General features: G+C 41.4%; 3 protein-coding genes and 1 long non-coding RNA gene across 4 annotated transcripts in view; 1 reads left to right on the top strand and 3 right to left on the bottom strand.

The window, feature by feature from the left end:
• The window catches only part of LOC101862216 (transmembrane protein 26), an 18,824-nt gene extending 18,342 nt beyond the window's left edge, over window positions 1-482 (top strand). The window contains exon 7 of the mRNA XM_013088182.2: window positions 160-482. Coding sequence (XP_012943636.1) covers window positions 160-434 — 275 coding nt within the window. The 3' untranslated portion in view covers window positions 435-482. The remainder of the gene's footprint in view (window positions 1-159) is intronic.
• A 2,243-nt stretch (window positions 483-2,725) lies between these two features.
• On the bottom strand, window positions 2,726-5,131 carry LOC101845035 (uncharacterized oxidoreductase MexAM1_META1p0182-like). The gene is made up of 3 exons (XM_005108554.3): window positions 4,434-5,131; window positions 3,533-3,605; window positions 2,726-2,961 (listed from the first exon to the last, which is right to left on the bottom strand). Exons 1-3 carry the CDS (start codon window positions 5,048-5,050, stop codon window positions 2,809-2,811), a joined length of 843 nt encoding a protein of 280 aa, XP_005108611.1. The 5' UTR covers window positions 5,051-5,131; the 3' UTR covers window positions 2,726-2,808.
• Window positions 5,132-11,008: 5,877 nt separating this feature from the next.
• Window positions 11,009-14,489, bottom strand: LOC101864555. Its single transcript, XR_004859154.1, has 2 exons — window positions 14,423-14,489; window positions 11,009-11,298 (listed from the first exon to the last, which is right to left on the bottom strand). It is a non-coding gene; the product is annotated as an uncharacterized LOC101864555 (long non-coding RNA).
• Window positions 14,490-15,705: 1,216 nt separating this feature from the next.
• On the bottom strand, window positions 15,706-16,128 carry LOC118477125 (2-dehydro-3-deoxy-D-gluconate 5-dehydrogenase-like). The gene has a single exon (XM_035972453.1). It carries the CDS (start codon window positions 16,126-16,128, stop codon window positions 15,706-15,708), a length of 423 nt encoding a protein of 140 aa, XP_035828346.1.

The following is a 16,128-nucleotide window of genomic DNA, read 5'->3' as shown; positions in this document are numbered from 1 at the left end:
AGAGAGAGAGAGAGAGAGAGAGAGAGTAACTAAAACAAAGGAAGAAAGAGGATGTTGGGGTGGGGTGGGGGGGGAGCCTCCGTACGCAAATTAACAGAACAGACTTGTTGTGCGATCAGTATATTAATCATTTTGTATGTTCTTCCCTTTCTCACACAGCAATAACCGTTGAAAGTAACGCGAGTGGCAACATGGCTATTGCTGAATCGACCAATCTCAGACAAGACCCGGTTCTTTTGAACACACCTTCTGATTCTGTGGAAGGCCCAGACCACCAAAGAGCCTCTTCCTGGAACCCAAAAGACTCCCGGATACTTATACACGTCGGCGGAGGCGGCCGACATGGATCGTTACGAAAAGAAGCTCCTCAAGATCAACGTAGACGGCAACCTTCTAAGACCAGATTTGACCAAGACGATATGAAAGTTTGGTGACCATCATGCCAAATCTATCTATATATAGTATTAAATAATATGTTTATTTTACATTGTTGTTCATTGCTCATGATTTTTATTTCTTGACAGTCGTTATTATTGGTGTTGCTGTTGTTATTATTGTCTTTATCGTCGTTTTTTCTTGCTGTTGCTGCTGTTGTTGTCGACCTTGTCACAGTCGTAGTTGCTGCTATTGTGTTAATGTTGCTGTTTTATACTTAGCATGACGATTACGTTGTTTTTCTGTTATTGTTCCTGCTGTTATTGTTATTGTTGCTGCCATTGTGGTTGTTACTGTTAATATTATTGCTTCTGTATTTTGTATACCAAACAGACTTTAGGTTATTGTCCTTGTGTTTCTGCACATTGTGCTGCCGGAGTCAGAGATGAGAGGGACAAGTGCGCAGCAACTGTAGTCGCCGCTATCCTTAGCCTGGCGTGTGCTTGTGCACCTTTCTGCACAGCTTTAGTTGTTACAAAGATAGTAAATAACAAGATGGGCCACTAAGCCAAAAAAGTGTCCGCAGGAAGTATGCTCTTTGCTTCAGATGGTGCTGCAGTCTGTTTTGAAGCTCTCTTCCGTTTTTCCAGAAGAAGAATAGGAATAGCACCTCCTTGCGTGCGCAGATCGACTGCTGTTCATTAGCAGTTCGGGTTCGTTCAGTGCAGAGTTTTAGTTTGTTTGTTTTTTAATGACCTCTCGCCTTTCATTCTAAAGTCAAATTAAACGAAGAAAACAATCACCCTTTCCTCCGGAAGAGGTTTTTTTGTCAGCGTAACCATTTTAAAAAAGCGTTCTTCCGAAATGCATTCAAAAACTTGCTAGTTTCACTTTAATTTTTTAAACTCAAGTAGGATAACTCTGTTCGCAAAAGGTGCGCTTTTGCGAAGAGGGCGCCACCGAATTTTGAGGACACTTTTTTAATTGGCTCAAAGAGAGAAGTGGCCCCTCTTGTTATGTAGACTCTTTGGTTGTTATAAGGCACTGCCACAAGATTTGGTCATACATTCCTTGGTCGTACGGTCGATATGATTCTAGGATATTTCAACAAGACCTATTTGAGCATATTATATTATAGTGGCTGGGTGAGTGTGTGTGGGAAGGTTAGTCGGGTGAGGAGGCGCCCGCATGCGCCCACGCGGATGTGTGTGTGTGTGTGTGTGTGTGTGTGTGTGTGTGTGTGTGTGTGTGTGTGTGTGTGTGTTGCTGTTGTTGTTTTCCGTTTGTGCGTGTATGTTTGTGTGCTTGTATGTGTGTATGGTGTTATTGTTGTTGTTGTTGTTGTTGTTGTTGTTGTTGTTGTTGTTGTTGTTGTTGTTGTTTGTGCGTATGTGTTTGTGTGCACCTGACCCAAAATGGATTTGAAAAGTATCGAGTTATCAGACACTTTATAAATACCTCTGTTGCTCGTGGTGGACCTACAAATGGTTACAACATATTTTGTACTGCTCTAGCATTATTGTGTCACATAATGTTGTACATTTTTGGCGGGTTTCTTTTAAAGTTTCTGCTTTGAGCAGCAGATTCGGGACTCTTTTTTAACGGACTAAGTGAACGTTAGTTTTAACTGTAGTTTAAACATTCTTTGTTAGTACTGTTGTTTTTGAAAGGAGGTATTGTAAATGTGTATATGTGCGTGCTTGCTTGTGTGCGACTGTGTGTTTGTGTGTGTGTGTCTGTGTCTGTGAGTATGTGTGTGTGTGTGTGTGTGTGTGTGTGTGTGTGTGTGTGTGTGTGTGTGTGTGTGTGTGTGTGTGTGTGTGTGTGTGTGTGTGTGTGTGTGTGATATTTGCTTTGGTCAAATATAGCACTACACTAAAAAAAAGGGATGGCTAAGAATTTGGTCACCACGTAAAAGCACCAGACTGAAAGAAACTGTCCTGAATAGACAATAAAAGTTAGACATCCCCCCCCCCCCCCCCCTCAGATTCAAACCTCAATTATCTTGTGTCTGTCCCTCAGGCTTGTTGCCAACTGCACCAGTTTCTTTCTACTTTTTGTTTGTTTGTTTTTACAAAAGCTTTGTTTTTATAGAGCATCTTTCCTTAAGCATGTGTGAAATCAAAGTCTGACAGCCTGTATTAATTTCTGTGTTTTAATCGTTTTGTGAACTGCACGGCGTCGCATGCTATCATACATAGCCTAGATATATATATATATATATATATATATATATATATATATATATATATATATATATATATATATATATATATATATATATATAACAGGGTCCAAAAAATTATATGTATATAGTTTTTTTTTAAATTCAAGGCACACGCAATAGGTCTCATGATATCTGTACATTTATTGTTAAAATACACGAATACATTTATGTGCATCCGAGATACCCCCTGTCGATGTTCAGAACTCTTATTTTGGGACTGGGCGGTGAAGGAAGCCCATCAAATGTCTGCCTCCGTCCACCAGGAGGCACTGACCAGTAATAAAACGTGCGGCATCGGAAGCCAAAAAAGACACTGCTTCGGTTACGGCGTCTTTGCTGATACATCTGTTTCCGAGTGGCTGGGGAAAAAGGGTTGTGATATATTCTTTTATTAGACATGGAGAGGAGGGGGGGGGGTAATAATTTTGCAACTTGGTCATGAAATGGATTGGACATTTTTTGTTATTTACGTGATTAAAAAGATCACACAGAGTTATAGTATTATAACGATAACGTACAAAAGAAAGGAGCTCTCTGTCTAACGGTTTCGTCTTCAGTTACCTACATTCCTCGGTCGTCCAGCGTCCAGTCGAAAACGTCAAAATGTAGGATATTTCAACCAGCATGTGTGTGCATGTATGTGTGGATGGGTTGATAAATGTGTGTAGGTGTGTTGGTTGGGGGAGGAGGCGTGTGTGTATGTGTGCGTGTGTTGTATATATGTGTGTGTTGTATGTATGTGTTGTATGTGTGTTCATGTGTGTGCATCTGTGTGTGTTGTATGTTTGCGCAGGTGTGTGTATACGTGTCAGTGTATTTGTGTGTGCGAGGGGGGGGGGATTAATGCTGAAGTGTTTATGAGAGAATACTCATTATGAAGCTTTGATAATGACAGTATATATTATTATAAATCGTCATTAGATTACATACATGCTTTGCAGCTACCATGGCTTCAATGTTCAACAAGAACTCTTGCGCCTCCCCCGCCGTTTCACTGGGCACCCTGTGGCGAAAGAAAAGTAGGGCTTCGTTGAACTGCGGGTGGTAAAACGAAGATAATAATAATATCGGTAGAGCTAACTTACGTAACGTACACGACTGGGTGGGGGTGAGATATGAATAGAGACAGAGAAAGACAGACAGACAGGCGCGCGCGCGCGTACACAAACATACACACACATATACATACATACATACATACACTCACTCACTCACACACACACACACACACACACACACACACACACACACACACACACACACACACACACACACACACACACACACACACACACACACACACATCTAATAGACTTTCATGAACACCAAATGTGTATTACTATTAGTCTGTTCCACAAGTATTTTGCAATACCATTTTTATTATATAAGCTTTGTCCTCATTTTTTAAAAGAAAAGTTATAGAAATGTTATTTGAAAAAAACGTGATTGTTAGCATAAGAACGCACAATTTATCTCTTTTCTGAGAATACATGTATAAGTATTTATATAATTGGCGTAAATACATGTTTTCCTATCAACACACAAGTGTAAACATTGTCATTCTTATTGCACCATGTTGTCAGGAAACTATAGGGCTAACTGACTATACATACTCGTTGCTATAAAAAAAATGATGGCGTCAATCGAGCTAAATAAAATAAGAAGTTTATAAAAAAAGGAATTCTCAATATGTTTGAAAACATATTCGTAGATGCGTTCCATTTATGGTTTACTAGTGTCCAATAGATGTATCTGTTTCCTATATTACACATGAGGTTGAAAGTAAAGTCTTATTTCTAACAACAATTTTGGTTTATAGAGATCCACGAACCTGTGAATTCTGGTAGGGACATAGGAAGGATTCACAGCGTTGACACGGATCTCTTTCGGCCCAAGGTCGACGGCCAGACATCGGATCATGTGATCAACTGCCGCTTTTGACATCGGATACGCTATGTTGGGTGTGCTCGCTATCTTTGACGACACGGATGAAACAACGATAATGTTGCCCTTGCTCGCTTCCAGATGTGGCACCGCTTCTTGGATCTGGAAGAACACTGCTTTTACGTTCGTGTTCATGATTTTATCAAAAGTTTCTTCACTAGCAGTCAGAATCCCACATTGGGGATCTGCTACACCAGCATTAGCCACCAACACGTCCAGACGACCAAATTTCTCAACCGTCTTCTCCACAATCGCCTTCCTTGCAGAGGGATCGACAACGTCCCCGCTCACGGCCAAAAAGCGGCCAGCTTGACCTCCACTGGCCTGGACACACAAGGTCAAAGAGGCCTGCAGCCTGTCCTCATTCCGGCCACATAAGGTGACAGATGCTCCTCTCTGGGCGAACATGATGGCGATGCTCTCCCCCAACCCAGAGCTGGCTCCGGTCACGACACAAACTTTGCCTTTGAGTTGTTCATTGTGTTGGCTTCTCCTTGACGCCATTTTACCTGAAGTCTGGAGTAAAGCTTTGTGCCTAAGTAGTCTTCAATTCAGTCAATGGAAACAACTCTTTGCCGGTAATGCTAACTTCTGAACAATAAAATACAATGAGCTCTTACTGTTCAAAGAAATACGCAGAAAAATATTCCTGGCGATTAGCTAACACTTAAAGCATACCTGCTAAATGCGCTGGAGACCACAATAGCAAATTCTGTTATTTTTAAAAAGCTTCAACCGCTTTCGCTTGCTTTTTTTTTGGGGGGGGGGGTAATTATTTCAAAATTGATATTAATTCCAAATTGAATTTTAATCGAACGTGTATGTTCTTGACAGTCTTGTTTAAACATGCATGTACACGTATGGCAGCGTGTTATTAAAGCCCTGTCTAAACATTCCCACCTTTTAACTATTTTTCAACACTAACATGTCCTAATTTATTAATCAGCCCGATTCAAAGTTTTATCCCCTTTCTTTAGATACTGAGGCTTCAGAAGTTAGGATAAATAACGACAACTTAGACCACAATTCAAGAGACTACACAAAGCACGTATTTCTCTTTTCCAAATTCGTTGGGCTTTTCGTCACGATCTTCACAAGATTTTGTTTAAGCGTCCACCACACACTGACAACATCTGAACACAGAACACTGCACTGAGAATTTTTACAAGATCGGAAGTCTCACGTCTTTTCAGCCATTTTGCCCGAATGTCACACACCAAGATAAATGTGTAGACAATATAATGGAAATTCAATAATTGTAAGATCAGGCTTTTCCAGGTTTAGAGAGAGTACCGTAAGATTATAAAAATATATAATTATACATGTATGTGGTCTTCCAGTCTTATAGACTATATCCAAATGCCTTCTGTCCAAGATAGATAGTGATAAAAAGGCCAGAGCGTGTTGACGGTCTCAGTGTCAAAGATTACGAGTTGTCCAAAGTAGGACAGCGAGAGGTCGACGTGTGTACGCAAGGAGCAGGGGCGGCTCGTGGGTCTAAAAAGTGGGCGTGCACAATTAAGCTATCTTAGGATGAAGATAATCAAGGGCAGAGTAAATGGGATGGTGTATAATTTTAGGATCTTTGGGTTGGTGAAGGAAGACCTTGTGCTTTTATTTTCATTCTTTTAACTTGTGACTTCTAGAACTAAATCTGTTTGTTACCATTGTTAGCTAAACGTCAATTTCATTCATCCTGCGTTAGAACTGAACACTCAAGTAATACCTTTCCCCAATCCACTACAAAACCGTTCAAAAGCACAACTCATAGGACGGCGACTTAAGTATGTCACGTTCACCTCCCTTAGGTTCACGGTCACAGAGTCACTTAAAATAGCGACAAGACATTGAACCAATCACAATTCACTTGAGCACTCCGCTGGATTGCTCCCGGGCCCACATAATTTTGGCATGGAAAGGTGCACAGTCTATGGCCTTTATTTTTAGATTGCCTACTCTGGGCTATGTTTTTGCGCTATTCGGCAGGAGCACATTTGAGATGTGCCGTCTTATTAATATTAATGTACCGCCAAACTCTCTACAAGTGTCGTCATCGCTTGGGTTATCCCAAAGAGCGATTTATAGGTCAGGTTTCTACTGTTGACTATCCTGTTATGTTTAGATACAGCGCATGAACTTAGGCATGGCATAGTAGATGATTTACGGCGCTATAGAATAGAAACGACAGTTATAGCTCCAGCGAAGGCCTAGTTTTGATATAATATTTGGCTAGTGTTTGTTTCTGGCGTCTTTTATTTTATTATTGTGTGTGCTTTACGTCATAGAACATTAAAACATTTTGGGCGGCACTGCACGACCGTGCTCTATGGACGAACCGCGCCTGGCAAGGACACGTATAGTGACATGTCCATCTATACAGCTGTTTATCTACCATGCTGTTACTATGAATGGAAGAGGTTCCTGACTATCAGTAAACACAAATCAGTAGTTGTTCGGAGGAGTCCGATCTTTTAAAATGGTTTTTAAATCTAGTGCAACCCTTTTCAAATGTAAATGGATCCTTCTGTAACAAGGCATCTGTGCAGGATACTTTTTGGCTAAAATCTTTTGGTAGGATGCAGAGTACAGCCTGTTTCTTTTTTAAAATAGTTTTTTAAATAGTTTTTTTTACCACTCTCGCAACTGCATAAGGTCATATGAGCGTACGGGACACACTAAACATTTTCGGTTGGTGGGAAATTTTGAGTTTTGCCCGGGTGGCGGCCGAAACCTACCGTTATTTATTAGAGACCACCAAGGGATCTTTATCGTGCACAACTTGCACACCGGACCTCCGAGATTTTCTGCCATTGTCCCAGAAGTCTAGGTGTAGATCTTTCCTACCAGAAGATCAGGGGTATGGCAGAAAGACAGCAGTAAGTAGGAGCCAGAGAGTAGCAGTAGAAAGGCTGCAGAAAAAGTCAGGAGCCCAGAGGAGGGGTCAAAAGAAGTGAGGGGGTGGTCGGCAGAAAGTGGTGACGAAAGCAGACAACAGAACATTGCTAGAGAGCAGTGAAAGGAGACAATTTTAGAGAAGAAAATTTTTCGGTCGCTACCCGGATTCGAACCCCGGACCTTTGAATGAGAGGCGAACACCTTAACCTGTAAGCCACGAGAGCCCCCTTTCTAAATTAAAAAATGTAGGTGCTTTACCACCATTTTATCGACCCAATTTAGACAATCTAGGAAGCAGGCTCCGACCTTTTCTGTCAGTGCCAGGGCCAACCTGAGCTGAGAGGGACACAATGTCCCAGCAGAAAGACCGAAATACTTTATTAAAATCCTCCTCCTCACTGAAACCAAACCATTTTGTGCGCAAAGGTAAAGCGCCTAGCCGTTACACCACAGACGCTTGTAGCCTGTAGCAGCTTCAGAGTTAGTTATAGTTTTAGTAGAGGTTTTACGGCGCTCGCAACTGCATAAGGTCATATGAGCGCCAGAAGATTAGAGGTGTCACAAGAGAGTAACAAACATAAAAAAAGAAAAAGGGGAGATAAGGGCGATAAATGTTTGATAGGAAAGAAGGAACAAACTACACCAGAGCACCCGCCAACCACCCACCCAGCTTCAGATGTTTGCTGTTTGATAAAAACGGACAGATAACAATATTCTGTATTCCTCTTTTCATGATATTATGCCTTTTCTTGTGGAGACCACATTCAAATACGAACAAGGCGATATTCTGTACTATGGCCACTGACACCCACAATTTATCGTGCAAAATACACACGGGTTTCAATAATTTGCAATTCAGTAGCGTGTATAGCTTAAGTCCGAAATTGGATTTATGCAGTTGCGGTGAGTAGTGAAGGGCTCACAGGCTTGAGCCCCTCTCCCCTCCCCACCCCAACTCTATCCCAAAGTAAATGAAAGTTTCTCCATAGGGAAATTAGCAGTTGAAACCGTTATGACCGCACGCAACGAACACAGAGTGATCAACTTGGCGGCTTGTTCGTTTATCCAATCACTGTTGTCACCGCTTACAACTATAGTAACCCAGCAGCCAACCAAATGTCTATAGGGCTCAGCAAAGGATGAGACCTTTTATACGGTCCGTCCTTAATGAAACTCTTCTGGTAAAAAAGGTAAAAGACTTGAAAAAAGAACACTGTACTGAGGGCTCACGCTCTCCAAGCCCTGACAATTGGGGGAAAGTTTACTTTCCACCACTGACACAGATACCTATGCGCTCATTGGTTCTTTGCTGGGTGCGTTCAACTTTCTCGAGTATACGGCCTAATCCAGTTCATAGAAATAGTATGTTTGAAGTGCTGTGTGTGCATGTTTTTGTTTGTGCCACTGAGATTTAACAGTTAGCTGCTCGAACTACTTTTAAGGCAACATTTTCATCACATGAAAATTAATTAGAGGACATTTGGAGGTGAATCGGCTTCGTCCCCACCATCAACAAGAACTTAACTAAGAACAAAGAGATGGAAAATAAAGGTAACTCATCTCGTTTGAATGGTTCTCAAAATGTCGTGGCTCACGGTGAGTATAGAAAAACCATCACTGTTTAGTTCTTATTGCTTGCTAGTTGTTGATAAAGAACTGGAAGCAACCCAAGCCCCACGCAAATTTTGGTCGACCTACCGCCACTGGAATTATATGACAGACGTTTCCACGGCGAGCACCACATCAGTTATCAATTCTATGAGCTATACGGTACTCGGCTTGGCTAATGTACGTGGCTCTGTATTTTGAAGAGTACTTCCAAAGGCCCAGCACCTGTGGTGTCAAAACTCGAATCTTACTTAAGCGCACAATGCCATTTCTATTCGAACAGATGCGATGTCAAAAATACTGAAACTGAATAGCTTTTCAATGCCTTTTTACGACACAAAAATCGAATTCCATTCACCACCACAATAATGCTCTGTCAGTACTTGACCACGTCCTGGTTGTGAAAAGACTTTGAAAGTGCCTGATCATTATATATATCGCTTGAAACACGTGTTACAGTCAAGTGTCCCAATTCGTAATAAGATTAATTTTTTAAGAAGCAGATGTCTTCAGAATGCCAACATGAAAACCTTGACCCATTAGTAAAAGGGATTTATTACTCCCCAATTGCAGGTAATGAAGGTTGTAACACCGACGGCTGTGATGGTGGTCAATGTCTTCGTTGCTGCAAACAAAATACGCAGGGTCAGTTACTGCGCTGGGAAGTCTCTTTTATCTAGTATCTTTCTCCCCCCCCCCCCCTCTCTCTCTCTTTCTCTCTCTCTCTCTCCCTCTCTCTCTCTCTCTCTCTCTCTCTCTCTCTCTCTGTCTCTTTCTCTCTCTCTCTCTCTCTCTCTCTCTCTCTCTCTCTCTCTCTCTCTCTCTCTCTCTCTGTCTCTGTCTCTCTCTCTCTTGCTCTCTCTCTTGCTCTCTCTCTCTCTCTTTCTCTATCCCTCTTTTTCTCTCCCTACCTCTCTATCTCTCTATCGCCCTGTCTAGATCTATCTATCTATCTATCTATTTATCTATCTCTCTATCTCCCCCCTCTCTCTCTCCTCTCTCTCTCTCTCTCTCTCTCTCTCTATTCTCTCTCTCTTCCTCCTCCCTCTCTCTCTCTCTCTGTCTCTCTCTCTCTCTCTCTCTCTCTCTCTCTCTCTCTCTCTCTCTCTCTCTCTCTCTCTCTCTCTCTCTCTCTCTCTCTTTAGAAGTCGTCACAACCGTACAAATTGATAGATCGTCATAACCGTATAAATTGACAGATCGTCACAACCGCATAAATTGATAGATCTAAAATTGATAGCCGACCAGCACACTAGTTTCGACACCTTTGCCATCAGTCTGTGTTAATAAATAGGAGACACATCTACGAGGCATAATTATGATATATACATTGTATAAGATTATAGTTACGGTGTGCTTCAAAATGCTAAACATGCAGACGAAAACAAGACAAGGAACAAAGAACCGGGCCTACCAGCCACACCTTTCACCCATCCATCACCTTGTTATAATGAGGCTTTTACATGGTGTTTGACACCTAACAACATGCAATCTATTTTAGGTCTAACATGATACACTCATTTCCCATCAACACACTAGGTTGAGATGAAGAAAAGTATTTGAGAGAAATTAAATTAAAGACACGACATCCCCCTGATTCCTGAAATTGTCACCTGTTTGTCTTTCCAAGTCCATCCAAGACACAGCATTGGTATCAAGTGTCATACCTGCGCTAGAGGACGATCTGTAGTCGATACGGCATCCCCCCCCCCAAACATTTTTTTTTTCAAATTATAATTTCAGACCCCCTCCCCTATTTCTCCGTCCTGGAAGGACACAGTGTTTTTTTATGCACCGCGCTGAAAGAGTGGTGTTTTCAGCAGAATGCACTTTGCTCTGGCACTCTCAAGTTTGCAGTGCTTCTTTTTGTAAAATGGGGTGGAAGTAAGCCAGATGGAACTGGGGAGGAAACATGATATTAATAATAGGATTTTGAAGCAGGAGTCAACACCAATTTCCAAAAATTAAAGTCATTCAAATTTTCTGTTTAATTGTAATTCCATCAACTCTTGGTCTTTGTAAATGTTGTGTAAAACACTCTGTCTCGGGCTATCTGTGTCCAAAGTCCGGACGTGACTGTATAGGTAGATTCCCCAGCACTAGGACTACTTCCCAAATTATGTCCCCGTGAAAGATCTGCCACCATCCACCGGCATACACAGACCTGTGAGGAATCTGGCAGCGTCCGATGCAAGGAAGCTCACAGCCTCAGCCACTGCCTCTTTGGTCACGCTCACATTGCCCAGAGGCTGAAGGAAATAATTTTTTAATCGGTTTTAGTTTAGTTTTAGTAAACGTTTTATGACACTTGCAACACGAATGGGTCATATAAGTGCCAAAGATTAGGCATTTTACAAGTGAGAAACATGCAAGGGAGGAGAGGTAAGAACAAAAGATGTTTGATAAGGGGGGGGGGGATAAAATCACACCAGAGCACCCGCCAACAACCCTTTTAAAAGAATAGTGTGCGTACTAAAATGAGTTTGAAAACAAGGAAGCTCCTTAATCTAAAACATTTTGGGAAATAAAGATGAATAGACGGACAGAAAATAAAAGGAAAAGAAGGGCCAACCGCCCACCATACGCACTCCCCAAACATTTTTTTAATGTCAACGACACGCTCAATTAGATCAGATGGTGTGTAATGACATAAGATGGGATGGCACGAAATAGGAATGGACAGATCGACAAGAGATAAGAGATTAAATAAGACGATACGAAATCAGATGATAATTATAAGGAGACATTGTAGAATAAGAAAGGACGGGTCGAGATAAGTGATATGACAATACATGACTTTTTTTAGGTAGCAAAATCTACGCTTGTTTTCCCTGATTAATTAACCATTTCTAGAGGCTCTGGAACTCCACACTTTTAAAGATAGATGGAATTCTTTAGAATTTGGGCTTGAATTTGAGTTGAGTAACTGAAGGAATTGATTGATTGTTTACGTTAATATACTGAACCAATATAGAACATTCTGTAGCACAATCTGCTTCGACTCCAACAACAAGGGCCAATCCAAGCTGTGTGGAATGTGGCATCCCAGCAGAGACACCAATATATAAAATAAAATAAAATAATTTTTTCCAATCGAGAATCGAATTCACGTCTTCAGCGTGCAACACCAAGGAGCCTAATCATTACCTCCCAGACGCCGGTCCAAGAGATCTGCGGTCGTTAAACTGAATGTGAAAATACCGATGCGGAGCTTAGTGCTGTAAAGCAGATTCGTAAAGAAGTTTTGTTTTTATCCAGTGTGGTATACCATCTCATTAAACGCAGAGAATACCAAAGTTAGGAATGCAAAAGGACCACGATAAGCAATTCTGTCGGCCGCTGTTAAAATACTGGTTTGGGGCTTGACCAAGAGCACAGACATGGCAATAAAAATACTACACTACAGGGGAAAGAACGGTAAATGGTACGTTCGAAAATCTTCAAGGACTGCATAGTTTGTGCACACCACTGGATTGACTGACACATTGAGAAGGAAGAAGAAGATGAAAAAAGACATCCTGGGGGCTTTTTTCTCTTACCCCAGGACTAACATTCGGATGTTTAAAGTTAGAAATAGAAGGATTTTTATCATTCTTTCTGAAACGTTTCCCTCAAGTTTTGTGCCCAGCCAAGAAAATGGGTGGCCTAAACAGGTGATCTACTTTCGAGCGGAGTCTTCTAGCAGAAATAAGAAGAATCATTTGGAACTACCAAACTCCTGATTTGAATTTACACAAAGCAGGTCAATTTCAAGGTTTGCAGGGCAAAGCAGTAGACAGGTGGGGGAGAGAAATTCTTTATACAAGGAACAAAATCTACACTTTCTACAGAGCGTACCGTTTTCAGTAATTCATGTGATTTTTGTCACCAGGATCACGACAAAAAAATATAAGCATACAGGGTGATTTTTTTAATGTACAATTTGTACTAGAATGTTGTAATGTGGTACAGATATAATTCATTTTAAAGGAATTTGTTTGACATAAATTTCTTAAAGAAGAAACATGTTTTCGAACACGGAAATGGCTTATGAAAAACCACAAATAAATGCAATAGGCACCAATTTAAAAGATCTTGCAATTTAAAAGGAAGGTCATGAAATGATTGGTTTATTTTTTGCCTTCCTTTTCTTTTTAAAATATAATCTTTCCATCCCTGTAACATTTAAACAATAATATTTCTTTTCTTTAAAGAGTTTTAAAAAATTGTTGTATTCTGGAACTCCGAGAACTAGTGCTCTATATGTCCTCCTGTGGACTCGTCACATTATAAGGCGTCGTTCGTAATGTTCAATGGTGGCCCAACACAAAGATCCACCAAACCACGAGTACTCAAAGCTACACACACTGTACACCTTACAGTATGGAGTTGCTTCTAGAGACAGTAGGGTGGCGGGTGAGGTTGCTCAAATAGGCATTTGTGGAGTTAACATATCCTGAAATGTGAACTTGGGCTTTGCAAAAAAATCAAAAGTCTTAGAGGAATGATCACGCTTTTCAAGACGATCGAGGAATCATGAAAACTTCTGATTTGTGTCAGCTTCGCGAACAGGAAAATGGTACAGCCGTAGATGAAGATCTGCCTTGAAAATGCGAACCGTTCTGATGTAGGAAAGTCCTTGCTGTAGACATCGTCTGCGGAAAGACGTCTCATGGGGCTTATCTTCCGATTTCTGTGCCCTGGTGACGTTTAAAGAGGTGCAAACGGTGTGTCTTTGATCTAAAGTGGTCGTTTTGTTTGGGATTTTTTTGTTCTGATTCTCTACAGGTCCTAACTGATGGAACATTTCCACCCTTGACATCAATGAAGGCATTAAGGGCACTTTAACATTGTTAGGCCTACCGTATCTTGTGCGAGACTTACGAAAAGAGTTGGCGGTGAGAAAACGTTCAATACAAAAGCTCTCTGCTAGTTACTAATCTTAACCATGATCTCAGCAGGCAAGGGAAACTTGATAAAAACTATCTACAAACCCTTTGTTGGCCTGTTAGACTACTGCAGTTTGCAATATGGCGCGATCGTTGGTGGTAGGCCTAATGCGAACAAGTGCGTCATGCCACAAAATGAGGACAGCTGAAAATGGTTTGGGTTTTTTTACGCGCTATGTCGAGCAAAACTATTCTGTGGAATTATCTTAAATGAATATCAGACAAATTTCTTTTGATTTTCAATGTTGTGTACAAATTTGAAATGCAAAACTTCAGTGCGGAGGGAAATATTTACAAAAATGCGGTATAGTTTGTTTTGTTTTGTTTTTTTCGGGGGGGGGAGGGGGTTAGGATCACGGTGTACTTGACAGCAGTTTAGCGTGGAACAGAAAGCAGAGTGAGAGTACAAAGAGAACTTACAAAACGTGGACTTGAGACCACACACCTGTTTTTCATTTTCTGAGACAAGCACTTGGGTGTACAGCTTATCCAAAGTTTCTTCATCGGGGGTGTAGTGTCTGAAAATAGAGGGAGGGGGTTTTAAAAGTTGGGGAGAGTGTGTGTGTGTGGGGGGGGGGTAATAAGATCATACAGTTTACCGCCGAAACCCATGATAAAGACAAAATTAGTTGCAGAGCAAAATGTGAAAGTTCTCAATGCAAATTATTTCTGAGCTGCTTTACCATACTTTGTCTGGGTTGTGATCTTCTTCTTCTCGATCGCATCACAATTGAAGTCTGGTATCTGTCAAAAATTGGGCCGTCCTGCTTAGTTCATTTGTCGTGGGTTGTGATGAAGTGAAAGGGATTGGTGTGGAATAGTGGATATAATTCTCGTTTAAAGGCTAGCCCATTCACGGTCATATGTTCCCTTTTAACTTAGCTTTGCGACTGCCGTTATTTCACTGTTTCAATACGCTATCAAATCAAAGTGGCAGTGTATCTTCGTAAATATCCGCTCCAAATCCTGAGGTGCTTACTTGATTGGAATTCAGACTCTATATAAGGCAACAGGTTCTCCCTTTCTTTTGACATCTTCGTGGCTTTATGCCCATCTTCTTTGTTTCATTTTAAAGGGTTAATGCCGATCTACCTTTTGTTTAAAATATTATAAAATAACGTACAACGTGGAAAGCAAGCCAGGGGGCTCTCGTGGCCTAGAGGTTAAGTTGTTGGTCTCTCAATCAGAGGTCCCGGATTCGAATCCGGGTAATGAAAGAAACATTTTCTTCTCTAAAAGTGTCTTCTTTCACCTCCTTTCCTGCTCTCTAACAATGTTCTGTCGTCTGCTTTCGTCTCCTCTTTCTACCCCCACTCCCTCACCTCCTTTGCCCGCTCCTCTGAGCTCCTGACTCTTAATGCAGCCTTTCTACAGCTAATCTTTGGCTCCTTCTCACTGCTGTCTTTCAGCCACATCCCCCTGATCTTCTGGTACAAAAGATCTACACCTAGCCTTCTCGGGCGAGGGCGAAAAATCTCGGAGAGTCCGTTTGTAAGTTGCACACATTAAATATCCCTTGGTGGTCTAAAATCGATAAGATTAGGCTTCAGGCCGTCACCCTGCCAAAATTCAAAATTTCCTACCAACAAAAAAAGTTCAGTACGTCTCGCGTGATCATATGACCTTATGCAGTTGCGAGCGCCGTAAAACACTTACCAAAAAAAAGAAAATAAAACAATTGAGGACAAAATACAAACCTAAGAATTCTTGTGGGAATGAGTGATGGATTCACAGCGTTGACCCGGATTTCTTTCGGTCCAAGGTCGACGCCAGACATCGGATCATGTGATCAACTGCTGCTTTTGACATTGGATACAAAATACTGGATGAGCACGCCATGAATGACAACATGGATGAAACAACGATAATGTTGCCCTTGCTCTCTGCCAGATGTGGCACCGCTTCTTGAATCTGGAAGAACACTGCTTTTACGTTCGTGTTCATGATTTTATCAAAAGTTTCTTCACTAGCATTCAAAATCCCACTTTGAGGATCTGCTACACCAGCGTTAGCCACCAACACATCCAGACGTCCAAATTTCTCTACCGTCTTCTCCACAATCGTCTTCCTTGCAGAGGGGTCGACAACGTCCCCGCTCAAGGCCAAAAAGCGGTCAGCTTGACCTCCACTGACCTGGACGCACAAGGTCAT

This window comes from Aplysia californica, unplaced genomic scaffold, assembly GCF_000002075.1.
Source record: "Aplysia californica isolate F4 #8 unplaced genomic scaffold, AplCal3.0 scaffold00698, whole genome shotgun sequence".
Taxonomy (NCBI): Eukaryota; Metazoa; Mollusca; class Gastropoda; order Aplysiida; family Aplysiidae; genus Aplysia; species Aplysia californica.
This window is presented reverse-complemented; position numbering and strand designations above follow the sequence as displayed.

What these genes read in the sequence shown, in the direction of transcription:
- LOC101845035 (XM_005108554.3), bottom strand. Translation starts at nt 5,050, where the DNA reads ATGGCGTCAAGGAGAAGCCAACACAATGAACAACTCAAAGGCAAAGTT. An exon ending in GTCCCTACCAGAATTCACAG is followed by an intron (nt 3,606 to 4,433) that starts GTTCGTGGATCT and finishes CTTTCGCCACAG; the next exon opens with GGTGCCCAGTGAAACGGCGG. An exon ending in CCATGGTAGCTGCAAAGCAT is followed by an intron (nt 2,962 to 3,532) that starts GTATGTAATCTA and finishes CTTTTTCCCCAG; the next exon opens with CCACTCGGAAACAGATGTAT.
- LOC118477125 (XM_035972453.1), bottom strand. Translation starts at nt 16,128, where the DNA reads ATGACCTTGTGCGTCCAGGTCAGTGGAGGTCAAGCTGACCGCTTTTTG.